The sequence below is a fragment of the Amblyraja radiata genome, chromosome 8, assembly GCF_010909765.2.
Source record: "Amblyraja radiata isolate CabotCenter1 chromosome 8, sAmbRad1.1.pri, whole genome shotgun sequence".
NCBI lineage: Eukaryota > Metazoa > Chordata > Chondrichthyes > Rajiformes > Rajidae > Amblyraja > Amblyraja radiata.
Window position 1 is genome coordinate 50,749,588 of NC_045963.1, and position 16,868 is coordinate 50,766,455.

Genomic DNA, 16,868 nt, shown 5'->3' on the forward strand with positions numbered 1-16,868 from the left:
ACAATGAGAAATGGAATTGAATCTTGATAACTGTGCATTTGATGCACTTTAGGAACACTAATAAGGGTAAGATATACATAATGAATGGTAAGACCCTAGGAGTATTGATGAACAAAGGGACCTGAAGATTCCTGGAGTTGGCAACATCCTATCTATCTGTGATGCCAGGAGTATAGAATATAAGAGTAAGGAAGGTTATAGTACAACTATATAAAATATTGCTTAAGCCAGAGTTGGTGGCACAATGTGCAGATCTGGTAACCACACCATAGATTGAATAGGATTGCACTGGAGTGTAGAGGAGATTCACCAGGAGGGTGCCTGGGATGAAGTACTTAAGTTAAAAGGACAGAATGGATTCCCCGGATTTTTTTTGCCTTGGAGTGGAGGAGGCTGAGGGCCAACCAGATTAAGATAATTGATGAGAGAGACAAGTGGATATCTCATGAGGCGGAGATGGATCAGAGGTTCCCTGGAGTCAGGGCAGATGCCCTATGCTGAACATTTTATCACATGTTCAAAGATCTCCAATTGTATCCTTACAGTTTTACCTGACAACTATTGATTCCCCTTTATTCTGGTCACAACTCTTGATGTTTAACATGTGAATTTTAAGGGAAAATATTTAAAATATACTGAATTTATCAAAGCAAATACACATATTCAGAACTCATTCTTCCTTTTATTGATGCTTTATCTGTGAGAAACATGGGTAAAAATATAGCACTCCCTGCACCTGATGAAGGAGGTACGGCAGCGTACTGCAATCGTTTAACTCTGTAGCTTTCTGGATGCAGTTGAGTAGAGCCTGTAGGAGTTCTTCCTTGTCAACTTGCTGACAATTTACTTCCAACTCATCACTTCCCTTGCAGGTGGCAATGCTCGGAGATTTGGATATACCATCTGACAAAAAAATAAAATATGACATTGCTGAAAGATCCAGAAGAAGTATTACAATGCACTTCTGTCACGATAGCATGAAATTCTCAGCAGTGACCAGACAAATTAAAATAAATATCAGGTAAGAAGTCTCGACACATCAGAAAACATTTCTACATTTCAGCGGGGCAAGTTCAGAGAGAAATACCATCCACTACATTTATTTGAAAGAAACACAAAATAACAACTATTTCTTTCCATCTTGTTAAAATACCATAAACAGTTGTAATTCTCAGTTTTGATTAGTTTGAGCAGCAAATGATTCTATTTGAAAACTTACCTGCAGGGATGGTTTTTAATATGATGGGTGTATCTGAATCACACGTCATTTCTTTCTCCACTGACGGTTTGGTGTTCGAGCTAGTGATGCCGTTCAAAACCTCGGTCTTAACATTACAATCTGCCTCCATGCAGTCTGTTTGTGTAATCTCAAAGTCAGTTCTTTCACAGTCTTCTTCATTGTTATTGATTAAATCCTGCTCCTGGCCTCCCATTATTTCATCAGTGGATGATGACACTAACTGTGCTTCACAAATCTGATTTTTATTTTCATCTGAAGTTACTGAGGTGGAATTTCCCACACACTCATTACAGATATTGTCAGCTGTTTCCACTTCAACCTTAACCAATTCTCCTTCATCCATGAGAACGTTCTACTGTAGATCAGCCTGGAAACATCAATTTCCTTCAAAATCTTTTAATGTTGATCTAGTAAAAAAAGTATTAAATCAATTTAGTAAGGGAAATATTCATTCAAATCAAACCCATGACAGTTTTAACTTGATAACTTGATTTTTCTTATAATTATTAATTTATTGTATTTTTAATTATATATTATGTATGTTATTGCAATTATGGGCCTGTTAAGTAGCAGCAAGAAAGAATTAAATTGTTCTGTTGTCAGTGCATATGACAATTAGTCGTTGTTGACTCTTGGGAGTCCCTTGACCCTTGTGTGTTTACCCGAGTTTATATGCGTCTTGTTTGCTGCTGCAAGCAAGATTTTTCATTGGACCTGTATCTCACCATCCTTCAGCATATATGACTATAAACCCGACAATCAAATAAAAATGATTCATGAGGCAAAATAAAACTGTTCATGTGGCATTTCCATATGATATTTCTTGGTCCATTATATATTGATCATTGTGAAACATTTATATATTACCGGAGTGAGTCAAGAAATAATTAGCTTGTAAAAGATGTAGTTTATGTTATTGAATATTTTAAAAGGAAGACAGAGGAATAGAGTTTTCAAGAAGGAATCACAGTGCTTCACCATCACATACCTCTACTTTTAACTGCAGCAGCTTTAATATACGCTATTGGAGCTGGAATTATCGCGGCTGCTGACACCAGACTTGCCCTCCAATGGATCCTAGTTAAAGGAATTAAAGTGTACTCATTCCAATTTCAAGGCCTCGAAAGAGTCCTGTATTGTTTAGTTTTTAATTTTTTTAAATATAGTTGCAGGAGTAGACCATTCGGCCCTTCGAGCCAGCACCGCCATTCAATGTGATCATGGCTGATCATCCCCAATCATTACCCCGTTCCTGCTTTCTCCCCATATCTCCTGACTCCGCTATCTTTAAGAGCCCTATCGAGTTCTTTCTTGAAAGTATCCAGAGAACCGGCCTCCACCACCCTCTGAGGCAGAGGATTCCACAGACTCACAACTCTGTGAGAAAAAGTGTTTCCTCGTCTCCATTCTAAATGGCTTACCCCTTATTCTTAAACTGTGGCCCCTGGTTCTAGACTCCCCCAACATCGGGATCATGTTTCTTGCCTCCAGCATGTCCAAACCCTTAATAATCTTATATGTTTCAATAAGATACCCTCTCATCCTTCTAAACTCCAGAGTATACAAGCCCAGCCGCTCCATTCTCTCAGCATACGACAGTCCCGCCATCCCAGGAATTAACCTTGTAAACCTACGCTGCACTCCCTCAATAGCAAGAATGTCCTTCCACAAATTAGGGGACCAAAACTGCAAACAATACTCCAGGTGTGGCCTCACTAGGGCCCTATACAACTGCAGAAGGACCTCTTTGCTCCTATACTCAACTCCTCTTGTTATAAAGGCCAAAATGCCATTCACTTCTTCACTGCCTGCTGTACCTGCATGCTTACTTTCATTGACTAATGAACAAGGAACCCCCAGATCCCATTGTACGTCCCCTTTTCCCAACTTGACACCATTTAGATAGTAATCGGCCTTCCTGTTTTTGCTACCAAAGTGGATAACCTCAAATTTATCCACATTAAACTGCATCTGCCATGTATCTGCCCACTCACCCAACCTGTCCAAGTCATCCTGCATTCTCATAGCATCCTCCTCACAGTTCACACTGCCACCCAGCTTTGTGTCATCTGCAAATGTGCTAATGTTACTTTGAATCCCTTCATCTAAATCATTGATGTATATTGTAAATAGCTGCAGTCCCAGCACTGAGCCTTGCGGTACCCCACTAGTCACTGCCTGCCATTCTGAAAAGCACCCGCTAATCCCAACTCTTTGTTTCCTGTCTGCAAACCAATTTTCTATCCATGTCAGTACCCTACACCCAATACCATGTGCTCTAATTTTGCTCACTAATCTCCTATGTGGGACCTTATCAAATGCTTCCTTAAAGTCCAGGTATACTAGATCCACTGGCTCTCCCTTGTCCATTTTCCTAGTTACATCCTCAAAAGATTCCAGAAGATTAGTCAAGCATGATTTCCCCTTCGTAAATCCATGCTGACTCGGACCAATCCTGTGACTGCTATCCAAATGTGTCGCTATTTCATCTTATATAATTGACTCCAGCATCTTCCCCACCACCGATGTCAGGCTAACTGGTCTATAATTCCGTTTTCTCTCTCTCGCCTTTCGTAAAAAGTGGGATAACATTAGCTACCCTCCAATTCACAGGAACTGATCCTGAATCTATAGAACATTGGAAAATTATCACCAATGCGTCCACGATTTCTAGAGCCACTTCCTTAAGTACCCTGGGATGCAGACCATCAGGCCCTAGGGATTTATCAGCCTTCAGTCCCATCAGTCTACCCAGCACCATTTCCTGCCTAATGTGGATTTCCTTCAGTTCCTCCGTCACCCCAGATCCTCTGGCCACTACTATATCAGGAAGTTTTTTTGTGTCCTCCTTAGTGAAGACAGATCCAAAGTACCTGTTCAACACATCTGCCATTTCCTTGTTCCCCACAATAAATTCACCTTTTTCAGTCTTCGAGGGTTTTAACTTTGGTCTTAACTAATTTTTTCCTCTTCACATATCAAAAGAAGCTTTTAATATCCTTCTTTATATTCTTGGCTAGCTTCCCTTCGTACCTCATCTTTTCTCCCCATATTGCCTCTTTAGTTATCTTCTGTTGCTCTTTAAACATTACCCGATCCTCTTGCTTCCCGCTCATCTTTGCTACGTTGTACCTCTTCTCTTTTATTTTTATACTGTCCCTGACGTCCCTTGTCGGCCACGGTCTCCCCTTACTCCCCTTGGAATCTTTCTTCCTCTTTGGAATGAACTGATCCTACAGCTTCTGTATTATTCCCAGAAATACCTGCCATTGTTGTTCCACCTCCCCGAGTCGGGAGTGGGTAATTTGCGCGCCTGCTACCTTCCTTGGATGTGGTAGCCGTTTCTCAGGCTCCTTCTCTGGAATCGAAGCCCAATTCCCCGTTAACTGTGGTAACCATGGTACGCACAGATAGTACAAGTACACAACCTTTTATCCGAAAGCCTTGGGACCAGACACTTCTCGGATTTCGGAATTTTTCGGATTTCGGAATGGAAGATTTTTAGCGTAGATTAGGTAGTAGCGGGCGGCTGAAAGTCTGGAGCGGCTGCCTCCTCCCCAGAGACAGGGGAATCATTGTAAATCATTGCTTAAATGTTAGTCAGTTAGTTTGGAGGGATTTTATGTGGTGGGGGGGGGGGTGAAGGGGGAAACTTTAATTCTTAGTCCGCTACCTGGTCGGAGAGGCGGGGAGCGGGCAATGCCTTACCGGGTCGCCGTGCAGTAAGCTCCAGAGCGCTGTGGACGCCGACTCCCAACATCGGGGAGCTGGGGTTGCGGGCGTCCGGCCGTGGGCCGCGCTGGATTTGGAGCGCCGCGCAGCCAGGGGTAGAGTCGCCGGGGTCGGAGCTCCAACCAGCGCCGGTTGGAGCTCCAGATCTTACTGCACAGCGACCCGGTAAGGCATTGCCCGCTCCCCGCCTCTCCGACCAGGTAGGGGACTAAGAATTAAAGTTTCCCCCTTCACCCCCCCCCCCCCCCCTCCCCTTCACATAAAAGCCCTCCAAACTAACTGACTAACATTTAAGCAATGATTTACAGATGTTTAAGTGTCTCCCCGGTCTCCGGGGAGGAGGCAGCCACTACAGTAGTACAGACCTGGGTTGACCGTGGGTCGTTTCGGGTCAAGTTTGGCGCCAAACGCGAGCTTTGGTGTGCAGACGACATCCTGGAAAAAATGTCCGGTTTTCGGAGCTTTTCGGTTTCCGGAATTTCGGATAAAAGGTTGTGCACCTGTACCATTGAAAGTTGATTGGGCAGACATTAAAATGTATTGTCGCCGTCACGAGGATGTATGATCGGCCCCAGGTTATTTGGAGTCACCAAAGCTGTCGGGCGAGTCCGGATTGGTTTTGGTCTGATCATCTCCAATGGGCTCAGCGCTCGTTAGCATGTATTAGCTCTAGAATTACCACAATTATCTAAGTAAGAAAGTGAGCGATCAAAGGAACCATAACTGATTTAATGAGCCATTCGCAGTTTGACTGTACCAGTCGTGTGTACTTAGACATGCATGGCTTAATCTTTGAGACAAGCATATGCTACCGGCAGGATCAGCCTGAGAGAAACTTTCACTAAACCATAACCGACAACGATGGGGGTTGCAGCACCACACACACCACAAACGCCCCCCCCCTCTCTCTCTCTCTCTCTCGCTCTCTGTGTCTCTCGCTCGTTCAAAAAGTGCCGAGAAAACACAAACCGTTCCGCCTTTGCGAACAACTCCCATAGAGGCTCGCATGTGCTTCCACCCAAAGCGACAAGGTGCGATGACCTCGGAGGCTTGACTCAGCCCACTGGGTGGAGAACCAGGTCATAGAGGACTCACACCGCAAGAGGAGGAGGCGATTCGGTGGCCCAGAGGAGAAAACGCACACCTGTCGGCCGACGACCTCACGCCAGTGGGTGAAGCATTGCGGATCACCCGTGCCCAGGATTGCCGCGACGAGTGGGCATTTGTCACCCTTTCACCATGGCCGTGTCTTGTCCCTGACCACTTGCGCGGCAGGACCCGCCCATTGTGGAGTCTGGCAAACGAGCATGAAACACTAGCGGTTGTTGTCCACTGGCCTGTTCGGCCTCTCCTGCGCCACCAGCAGTGGCTGCCTCGCCAAGTCTTTCTGTCCTTTCTACTTTTTGTATGTGTTAAAAGTATGTTTTTGTATTCCTTGGGTTGTTTTATGTGGGGGGGTGGGGTTGGGGGAAACTTTTTTCCGATCTCTTACCTTGACGGAGGAGCAATTTTTTCCGTATTGTATCTCCGTCCTGCGCTCCAAGCCGCAGGAGTCTGCAGGACTTTAACATTGCGGAGCTTGCAATCCCTTTGCCGGGGATCGAAGCTCCTACCGCGGGGCCTGTGGACTTTAACATCGTGAAGCCCGCGATCTCTGGTAAGAAGAGGCCGACTCGGGAGCTCCATGCCGCGGAGAGAATTTCAACCGCCCCGAAGCGGGAGTTTCGATGACCCCGACGAGAACTTTGATCGCCCCGACTGCGGATGGTTTGACTGCCGCGACCACGGGAGAACAAAGAGGAAGAAGATTGAACTTTACTGCCTTCCATCACAGTGAGGAATGTGGAATCCACTGTGATGGATGTTTATGTAACTTTTATGTGGTTGTGTGTCTTGTTGCGTTTCACTTAGTATGGCAGTATGGTAACTCAAATTTCACTGGTACATGTGACAATAAACTGACCGTGACCTTGAATCTTGAAAAGCAGAGATGCTAAAGAAGGTTGAATGGGATAATAGGAGTTTGAATATGGAGTTTGAATAATCTTTTATGGTATACGAGGGCTGTATGTTAGATCAGTATTACTACCCAAATTTACTGCCTGAACAATTAGACCAGTTCAGTGGCCAGGGAAAAGTAATGCAAAATATCCAGCTGCCAATTTGGGTCAAGAACTCATATCTTCAAATTACAAGTCCAATCCTTCAGATATTAGCCCATGAACTTAACCACTATACTATTTTATTTTACACAAATGGAACATGGAAAGTCAGCCAAAAAAAATCTTGGAATTCAAGCCTCAATGTAACAAAAACATGGGGGTGATTTAGTCCATTACACAAACAAGCATTTGAGAGACCAGCAATATGGATGGGGATAAACATGGTCATTGTTGCAGGCATCCTCTGCCGACTGGGAAGGGGCATTTCCAAGTGACTTCACTTCACACCCACCACGCGCAAGCCACAAAATTCTTAGGCTGGGTAGAGCGGGCAGAGGTGGAAGCACTGAGTAGATTCCCTCGCTCACTCACAGGGTCAGTGAAGCCAACCTGCACCTGCTCACTCTTCCATCACAGCAGTTTCTGTGACCCACATGACACACTTTTATTTTGTTTCTGATTTACAAACAGCTTGGGTTATGAACAGTGCTCAGGTGCAGAACCCTGATGTTAGCTGGGGACTTCCTGCAACTACAATTTCATGCAATATGTAATTATCCAAAGGTAAACTGACACGTTAATCCACAATTTGATACTCGCCTGAAGTTCCTAGGGCCGATAAACCCTACATCCTCACCACTCCCTACATACTGTGGGAACAGCAACTTGCACCACAATCTCAACTCCAACTTGATTGGTACAGCATTAAGGTAAGTGAGGTCTTGCAGCAATAAGAGTAAATTCGGCCCACTGAAGTGTTTTGACATTTGGCTTGGGTATGTTGCCAGATATTGTCCAAAGTATCAGAAATATTTACAAATATATAGGCCTTGACAATCAAAATGTTTTAAAAATATTAAAACACTCTACTCACCCTCAGACTAACTTAGTTTTCATACAGTGTGGTGCACAGTACTCACAAATACTGTCTAATCAGATTTGTGCAGATACAGTGTAGCTTAATCCACTTGCATTCTGGTTAGAGAAACAAATGAGAACGTCATGTTTAAGAAAGAACTGCAGAAGCTGGAAAAATCGAAGGTAGACAAAAATGCTGGAGAAACTCAACGGGTGAGGCAGCATCTATGGAGCGAAGGAATAGGCGATGTTTCGGGTTGAGACCCTTCTTCAGAACGTCATGATCACTGTCCAAAACTAGAGCATTGCATACAGAGATTTCCTTCTCTAGTGAACGAATCAGCTTCTGACTACAAAACCATTACGTCACGTATAAAGCATAGGCCAGGTGTATGAATGCAAGACTATCCACGTACACAGTTAAGTTCCAAAACCACAAGATTCTCAACTCATCCACAAAACAGCCTGTTTAATTGAGATTATAAAATGTACTTTCTCCACTTCCTGTGTACTGTACCGAATATGTAGCTCACTGATTCTGGCTCACCTGACACCCACTTTCCCGTAAAACTCAATGGATTCACAGGCGTTATAATACTGCTTAACATCATGGAAAAAAAAGTGAATTCAAACGGATAGTGGTGTATTAAATGGGAATAACATTCAATAATTCGCAATTTGCCAGTCTGGCACCACTAACGTACCAGATTAATAGCTTTTTCACAAATATCACAATCCTTTACTACTAGGTCAAAACCCTTGGTACATCTACAGAAGTGTGGGAATACTTTCCCAAGAACTAACAAGTCCAAGTTTTAAAAAACTGTATAGTATTTATAACACAATAGTAGGCCATTTAAACTACACATACACTTTTGTCCAACCGTGTCAACAAATCTTTCTATTCCTCCCTTTTGTGGTTATTTAACTAAATTAACACTATCTGGCTCAACTACTCCTTGTGAATTCCACATTTTACTGCTATAAAGTAGTTCCCTACTGAACTTATGAATGACCATAATCATATTTACATAATTGTTATGATTTCATTTACAAATTAAAAAACAGCATGCCTACATCTGCACTATTAAATCCTTTCATAATTTTAAAGGTATCCATCAGACAATTCATCATATCTGAAATGCAAAGAATGGATCGACTGGGCTTATATTTACTGGAATTTAGAAGGGTGAGAGGGGATCTTATAGAAACATAAAATTCTTAAGGGATTGGACAGGCTAGATGCAGGAAAAAAATTCCCGATGTTGGGGGAGTCCAGAACCAGCGGTCACAGTTTAAGAATAAGGGGTAGGCCATTTAGGACTTAGACGAGAAAAAACGATTTACCCAGAGAGTTGTGAATCTGTGGAATTCTCTGCCACAGAAGGCAGTGGAGGCTAATCCTCTGGATGTTTTCAAGAGAGAGTTAGATATAGCTCTTAGGGCTAACAGAATCAAGGGACATGGGGAGAAAGCAGGAATAGGGTACTGATTTTGGATGATCATCCATGATCACATTGAACGGTGTCGCTGCCTCGAAGGACTGAATGGCCTACTCCTGCACTTATTTTCTATGTGTCTATAAATGTGACTGTAAATGTAAACTCTTGTTTTTCTCTCAACAGGCCTTCCTGCTTATTGTAAATGGTTCCAGAATGTTCAGCTTAATTTCAGATTTTTGCATTACAGCAGGCTGATAAACTGCTGTTTCTTGAACACCTGTACCCCAGCACTTTTTGCATGAAGCAGTTTACACTGGCAGTTGAGACTGGGCCCGCACCTGTCCTCCAGCATCACCCTGAGCACCGGCACACCACAGGGTTGTGTACTAAGCCCCATGCTCTACTCCCTCTTCACTCACGATTGTGTCCCTGCATTCAACACCAACACCATCGTGAAGTTTGCAGACGACACAACAGTGATTGGGCTGATCACCAACGGTGATGAAACAAACTACAGAGCGGATGTGCTGAACCTGGCGGACTGGTGCGCCAATAACAACTTGGCACTAAACACCTCCAAGACCAAGGAGCTGATTATTGACTTCAGGAGGTCCCATTCTGGAGAATACGCCCCAATCTCCATTTATGGGGAAAGTGTGGAGAGAGTGTCCAGCTTTAAGTTTCTGGGCACTCACATTTCAGAAGACCTCACATGGTCCACAAACACCGCCGCGCTGGTCAAGAAGGCACAGCAACGACTGTTCTTCCTGGGGACATTAAAAAAGACTGGTCTGCCCCAACAGCTGCCGATAACGTTCTACCGCTGCACCACAGAGAGCATATTAACGTATGGCATCTCTGTGTGGTATCTCAGCTGCACGGAGGCGGAGAGGAGAGCTCTTCAGCGCGTCGTCAACAGAGCGCAGCGGATCATCGGGACAGAGCTACCAGCCTTGGAGGGCATCTACCACACACGGTGCCTCAGGAAGGCCCTCAGCATCCGTAAGGACTCATCACACCCCTGCCACGGTCTGTTTCAACTACTTACCCCCGGCAGACGCTACAAGGCCTTCTACGCCCGAACCTCCAGACTTAGGAACAGTTTTATCCCAAGAGCTATAGCGGCTCTGAACCGGCCCTAATGAGTGCCGCCCCACCCACCCCCTTTGGACAGTCTCCCTCAGATGGTCACGTCAATCAATTCAGCTTGCTTATTGATGTCTTGTATTTATTTACCTTCTTGTACATCAGTGCAGCTGCACACTAAATCTCGTTGCACTGACGTGCAATGACAATAAAAGATATATTATTATTATTATATTATTACACTGTTATAATAAACACAAATTCATATTACAGTCAGTCTGCATTGCAAGGTCACAATGTAGATTATGAAAGAAAACTGGCAGGGAACATAAAAACTGACTGCAAAAGCTTTTATAGATATGTGAAGAGAAAAAAATTAGTTAAAACAAATGTAGGTTCCTTGCAGTCAGAAACGGGTGAATTGATCATGGGGAACAAGGACATGGCAGACCAATTGAATAACTACTTTGGTTCTGTCTTCACTAAGGAAGACATAAATAATCTGCCGGAAATAGCAGGGGACCGGGGGTCAAATGAGATGGAGGAACTGAGTGAAATCCAGGTTAGCCGGGAAGTGGTGTTAGGTAAATTGAATGGATTGAAGGCCGATAAATCCCCAGGGCCAGATAGGCTGCATCCCAGAGTACTTAAGGAAGTAGCCCCAGAAATAGTGGATGCATTAGTGATAATTTTTCAAAACTCTTTCGATTCTGGAGTAGTTCCTGAGGATTGGAGGGTAGCTAATGTAACACCACTTTTTAAAAAGGGAGGGAGAGAGAAAACGGGGAATTACAGACCAGTTAGTCTAACGTCGGTAGTGGGGAAACTGCTAGAATCAGTTATTAAAGATGGGATAGCAGCACATTTGGAAAGTGGTGAAATCATTGGACAAAGTCAGCATGGATTTATGAAGGGTAAATCATGTCTGACGAATCTTATAGAATATTTTGAGGATGTAACTAGTAGAGTGGATAAGGGAGAACCAGTGGATGTGTTATATCTGGACTTTCAGAAGGCTTTCGACAAGGTCCCACATAAGAGATTAGTATACAAACTTAAAGCACACGGTATTGGGGGTTCAGTATTGATGTGGATAGAGAACTGGCTGGCAGACAGGAAGCAAAGAGTAGGAGTAAACGGGTCCTTTTCACAATGGCAGGCAGTGACTAGTGGGGTACCGCAAGGCTCAGTTCTGGGACCCCAGCTATTTACGATATATATTAATGATTTGGACGAGGGAATTGAATGCAACATCTCCAAGTTTGCGGATGACACGAAGCTGGGGGGCAGTGTTAGCTGTGAGGAGGATGCTAGGAGGCTGCAAGGTGACTTGGATAAGCTGGGTGAGTGGGCAAATGCATGGCAGATGCAGTATAATGTGGATAAATGTGAGGTTATCCACTTTGGTGGCAAAAACAGGAAAGTAGATTATTATCTGAATGGTGGCCGATTAGGAAAGGGGGAGATGCAACGAGACCTGGGTGTCATGGTACACCAGTCATTAAAAGTTGGCATGCAGGTGCAGCAGGCAGTGAAGAAGGCGAATGGTATGTTAGCATTCATAGCAAAAGGATTTGAGTATAGGAGCAGGGAGGTTCTACTGCAGTTGTACAGGGTCCTGGTGAGACCACACCTGGAGCACTGCGTACAGTTTTGGTCTCCTAATCTGAGGAAAGACATTCTTGCCATAGAGGGAGTACAGAGAAGGTTCACCAGACTGATTCCTGGGATGTCAGGACTTTCATATGAAGAAAGACTGGATAGACTCGGTTTGTACTCGCTAGAATTTAGAAGATTGAGGGGGGAATCTTATAGAAACTTACAAAATTCTTAAGGGGTTGGACAGGCTAGATGCAGGAAGATTGTTCCTGATGTTGGGGAAGTTCAGAACAAGGGGTCACAGTTTAAGGATAAGGGGGAAATCTTTTAGGAACGAGATGAGGAAAACTTTTTTCACACAGAGAGTGGTGAATCTCTGGAATTCTCTCCCGCAGAAGGTAGTTGAGGCCAGTTCATTGGCTATATTTAAGAGGGAGTTAGATGTGGCCCTTGTGGCTAAAGGGATCAGGGGGTATAGAGAGAAGGCAGGTACAGGATACCGAGTTGGATGATCAGCCATGATCATATTGAATGGTGGTGCAGGCTCGAAGGGCCGAATGGCCTACTCCTGCACCTATTTTCTATGTTTCTATGATCTAGTGGAATGGCCAGAGAACAAAATACAATGTCAATACGACCAATATAACTATGAATTAAAGTTGGTAAAAAGATGCCATTCTAAACTCTACAGCAGACCTAAAGAGTAATACAAGATGAATGAATTATTTCTCTGATTTCTTCCAATAACTAAAAAAAAAAACTAAACTTTAGGTATAAATTAAAATGTAATTAATAGACAATTTAGAAATTCTCAAATATGTTAATCCACATTAAAAGTAGATCACAAATGAAATGACAATTTGCAAAGGAACATTCTTTAATTTCTGTAGGAAAGAACTGCAGATGCTGGTTTAAATCGAAGGTAGACACAAAATGCTGGAGTAACTCAGCGGGACAGGCAGCATCTCTGGAGAGAAGGAATGGGTCAGCGGGACAGGCAGCATCTCTGGAGAGAAGGAAAGCAAGAACCTTCTTCTTCTTGACTCGAAACGTCACCCATTCCTTCTCTCTAGAGATGCTGCCTGTCCCACTGAGTTACTCCAGCATTTTGTGTCTACGGTCTTTAATTTCTGTAATGTTTGATGGAATTAGGGTGTACACGTCAATGACACAATTGCTTTATCTGCCCAAAGCAGATGCAGCAGAGCAAGAATTTACTTATAAATTCACTAGTAGCCCACATAATTTTAAAAATCTGCAAATCTGAACAGCAAAACTCAAATTTAATGCATAAACTCAAAAAATGCTGGAAATAATAAATATTAACTGATTCTCTGTTGCAGATGCTGCCTAACACGGGGATAGTGGGGCTTTGCAGCTTTTTTGCTTTTTGACGAAATAAAGACATTCTAACTGAGAAAGAAACAGCACTCACTCTCTCCAACCAACATAACGATCTATAAACAAGTTATGTTGACATGACTGGTTTCCCAGTTGTGCTATACAGTTGGCTGCAATACAAATGAAATGAGCAATTTGTAGATGCCAAAAGAACACAAAAGTAAAACCTACACATCAACAAGTTATAAGATCACCTTAGAAAGGTACCATCTCAAGGCATAATTATGCACAATACGGCAAGGCACAGTTAACTGTCAATACACCGATGTCACATCTACAACGCTAAGAAGGTAGAAAACCAAAAACCTGTCAATAACAATGAAAACAAAACTTCCCAATATAAACAGAAAATCACCAGAAAGTACAGGAGAGGAATGAGGGCATAGCGTTTTATTAAGTGGCTTAAGTGGGCACTGGAAATGAGCCACGAATAGTGATGGAAAAAGGGGGTAGTTCACACATGTGAAGTCCAGTATTTCAATCTGGGCCCAGTTTCACTGGAGTTTAAATAAGACAGCAGGATTTGACCCGCTGTCAGTTCATTGTGCACAATCATCAGGCATAGGCGGAGGTGTGTCCCACACTCCACAGCCGGTCGACCACTAGGGCATACCCTAACGCCATCAGAAGTGCTTTGAAATGCAAAACATGTAAGGAACAAATTCGAGGGTGACTGGAGCAGCAGATAGGTGGAGCGGATTGGGACCGTGTCATGCCTCTCTGTTCCTTGCGTGCAGGTGTCCAATCACATCTAAGCGTCACTGTCACCTCCATCAATCATTGTACTCATTTCCACTTGCGCAAAAGGGGGGAAGGTGAAGCAGGTAGCCATGGACGGGCAGGGGTGGGACATGCACCTGTGGACTGGGTGGATGGCAGGGGTGGGGATTAAGTGTATCCGTGTCTAGGGCGGAAGGAGCATGCGGCTCCGGGACGGGGAGGTAAGGCGGGTTGCGATCTCGGAATCGCACAGCATCAAAGGTAGCGGGAGAGTCAGAACGTGACAGAAATAGCCTGAGAGACGGCAACAAAACGAACCCCCAAAAGAAAACAATTCTCCAAAAGAAAAACGCTCAACGGGTCGGGCAGCATCCGTAAAAAGAGAAACAGAACTAAGGTTTGAGATCAAATTCCATTGCCTGGTCGGCTGAAAGTTTGCAACATTTTCCATGTTCATCTCAGATTTCCAGCATCGGTAATGTCTTGGCTTTCACCGGCCGGGTGGCCGCTAGAATCACTAAGGCTAGCACCGGTTGCTCAGCTGTCTCCGGGCAACTGGCAAAGCGCGGCGCATGGAGAGGGGGCACCCGCGGCCGCGGCCCGGTGGGGCAGGGGAGGGGGCACCCGCGGCCCGGTGGGGCAGGGGAGGGGGCACCCGCGGCCCGGTGGGGCAGGAGAGGGGGCAGCCGCGGCCCGGTGGGGCAGTGGAGGGGGCACCCGCGGCCCGGTGGGGCAGTGGAGGGGGCACCCGCGGCCCGGTGGGGCAGGAGAGGGGGCAGCCGCGGCCCGGTGGGGCAGGGGAGGGGGCAGCCGCGGCCCGGTGGGGCAGTGGAGGGGGCAGCCGCGGCCCGGTGGGGCAGGGGAGGGGGCAGCCGCGGCCCGGTGGGGCAGGAGAGGGGGCAGCCGCGGCCCGGTGGGGCAGGGGAGGGGGCGGCCGCGGCCCGGTGGGGCAGGGGAGGGGGCAGCCGCGGCCGCGGCCCGGGAGGTAGGGCCCAGCGTCTCTCTAATCATCACCGGTCCGATGCCATTGCCCATTCCCTTTCCAATCGCAGCTCCATATGGGAAACACAAAACACTGTCGCGTTCATTTATTTATTTCCCCCACAAGAGAGGAGGGGGAGGGGATCGGCGCCCCGCAGCCATCACCCCCGTCTTACCTGCCCGCGCGTCCCTGTCACCCCGCGCTCGCGCTCGCGTTCCCTCCGACATCCAGGCACCGTCACAGCTCGCACTGCGCCGCCGGGATGAACTCGGCAGCAGCCAAAGAGCGTCATGTTCTCTCCGCCCACGGCCTCCCGCGCGTCCCCCCGCTATCGGCAGCCAGCCGCGGTGCAGCGGCGCTCTCCAAAAGAAAGACTTGCTCCGCCGAATTCACCACTTCAAGCAACTGTTATTCGCATTGCTGACTTCCATCAAGAATCACAAGCCCGCCTCCAGACCGGTACCTCCACTGACTCTCCTTCCCTCACCCTTTTATTTTCCGACATTGCCAACTAAACTGTGGTCTGGGATATTAAAGTTTGCAAAGGATTGTCTCCAGTTTGTGAAACTGCATTCGTGACTAATAATATATTAGCCTCGGTGACAAAACTCCAGGGAAAGGTACAATAATTCAAACTGACAGTGTAAAAAGGAGGGAATGCTGTAAGAGCTGCAGAAACAGAATGGTGCATGAAAGAGGCTATATTTGCATTTCTATTGGTGAAATCTTTTCTTGTGTACTACTAGTAAAAAATGATTTATCCCCCTTCTGCTTATCAATTGCCATGCTTGCCTGACTAATGACTGACGTTTCAGTGGAAGAGCTCATTGGGAACATTGAACACAACCCCATCAGTTTTAAGGCAATTATGCATAGTGATAAGATGTAAAAACAAAGAACTGCAGATGCTGGTTTCCGAAAAAATACTCATAGAGTAACTCATAAGGTCAGCCACGATGACTGGAGAAAATAGATGTGATGTTTCTCGTTGGGACCTTTCTGGAGACTTCCTGTAACATATTATTTCTTTCATGCTTACAGCTGATTTCCTGCCACTCACCACCGGAGTGATTTCCAATAGCCAATTAATCTGCTAACATAAGCAAGCTGCTGTATCAACTCAGCAGGTCAGGCAACATCTGTGAAGGCAAATGGACAGAGAATATTTTGGGTTGTGTCCCTTTTTCAGACTTCTGTCCATTTCCCTCACAGATGCTGTCTGACCTGCTGAGTTCATAGAGTCATACAGCAACGAAACAAGCCCTTCGGGCCAACTCATCCTTGCTGACCAAAATGTTCAATCTAAGTAAGTCCCATTTAAGCGTATTTGGTCAGTCTGTCTACCCCCTGCTGTACTCACTCTATACTCATGACTGCGTAGCCAGTCACAGTGCGAACCCCATCATCAAGTTTGCTGACGACACCACTGTTGTGGGACGTATCACTGATGGGGATGAGTCAGAGTATAGAAGAGAGATCGAGCAACTGTCCATATGGTACCAGCGCAATAACCTGGCCCTCAACACCAGCAAAACCAAGGAACTGATTGTGGACTTTGGAAGGAGTACGAGGGGGACCCACAGCCCCATTTATTGGTTGAAAGGGTCAAGAGCTTCAAATTCCTGGGCGTGCACATCTCTGAAGAC

At 45.4% G+C, this 16,868-nt stretch overlaps 1 protein-coding gene across 3 annotated transcripts in view; it reads right to left on the minus strand.

The window, feature by feature from the left end:
* Positions 1–15,490, minus strand: part of cnst (consortin, connexin sorting protein) — a 53,846-nt gene extending 38,356 nt beyond the window's left edge. Inside the window, exons 1-3 of one of the 3 annotated variants that reach the window (XM_033025882.1) lie at positions 15,398–15,480; positions 1,220–1,647; positions 737–903 (exon numbers count right to left, since the gene is read on the minus strand). In XM_033025882.1, coding sequence (XP_032881773.1) covers positions 737–903; positions 1,220–1,583 — 531 coding nt within the window. In that variant the 5' untranslated portion in view covers positions 1,584–1,647; positions 15,398–15,480. Of the gene's footprint in view, positions 1–736; positions 904–1,219; positions 1,649–15,397 lie in introns of all 3 variants that reach the window. The other 2 variants (XM_033025880.1, XM_033025881.1) reach the window with 2 other exon arrangements.
* Positions 15,491–16,868: the final 1,378 nt, after the last annotated feature.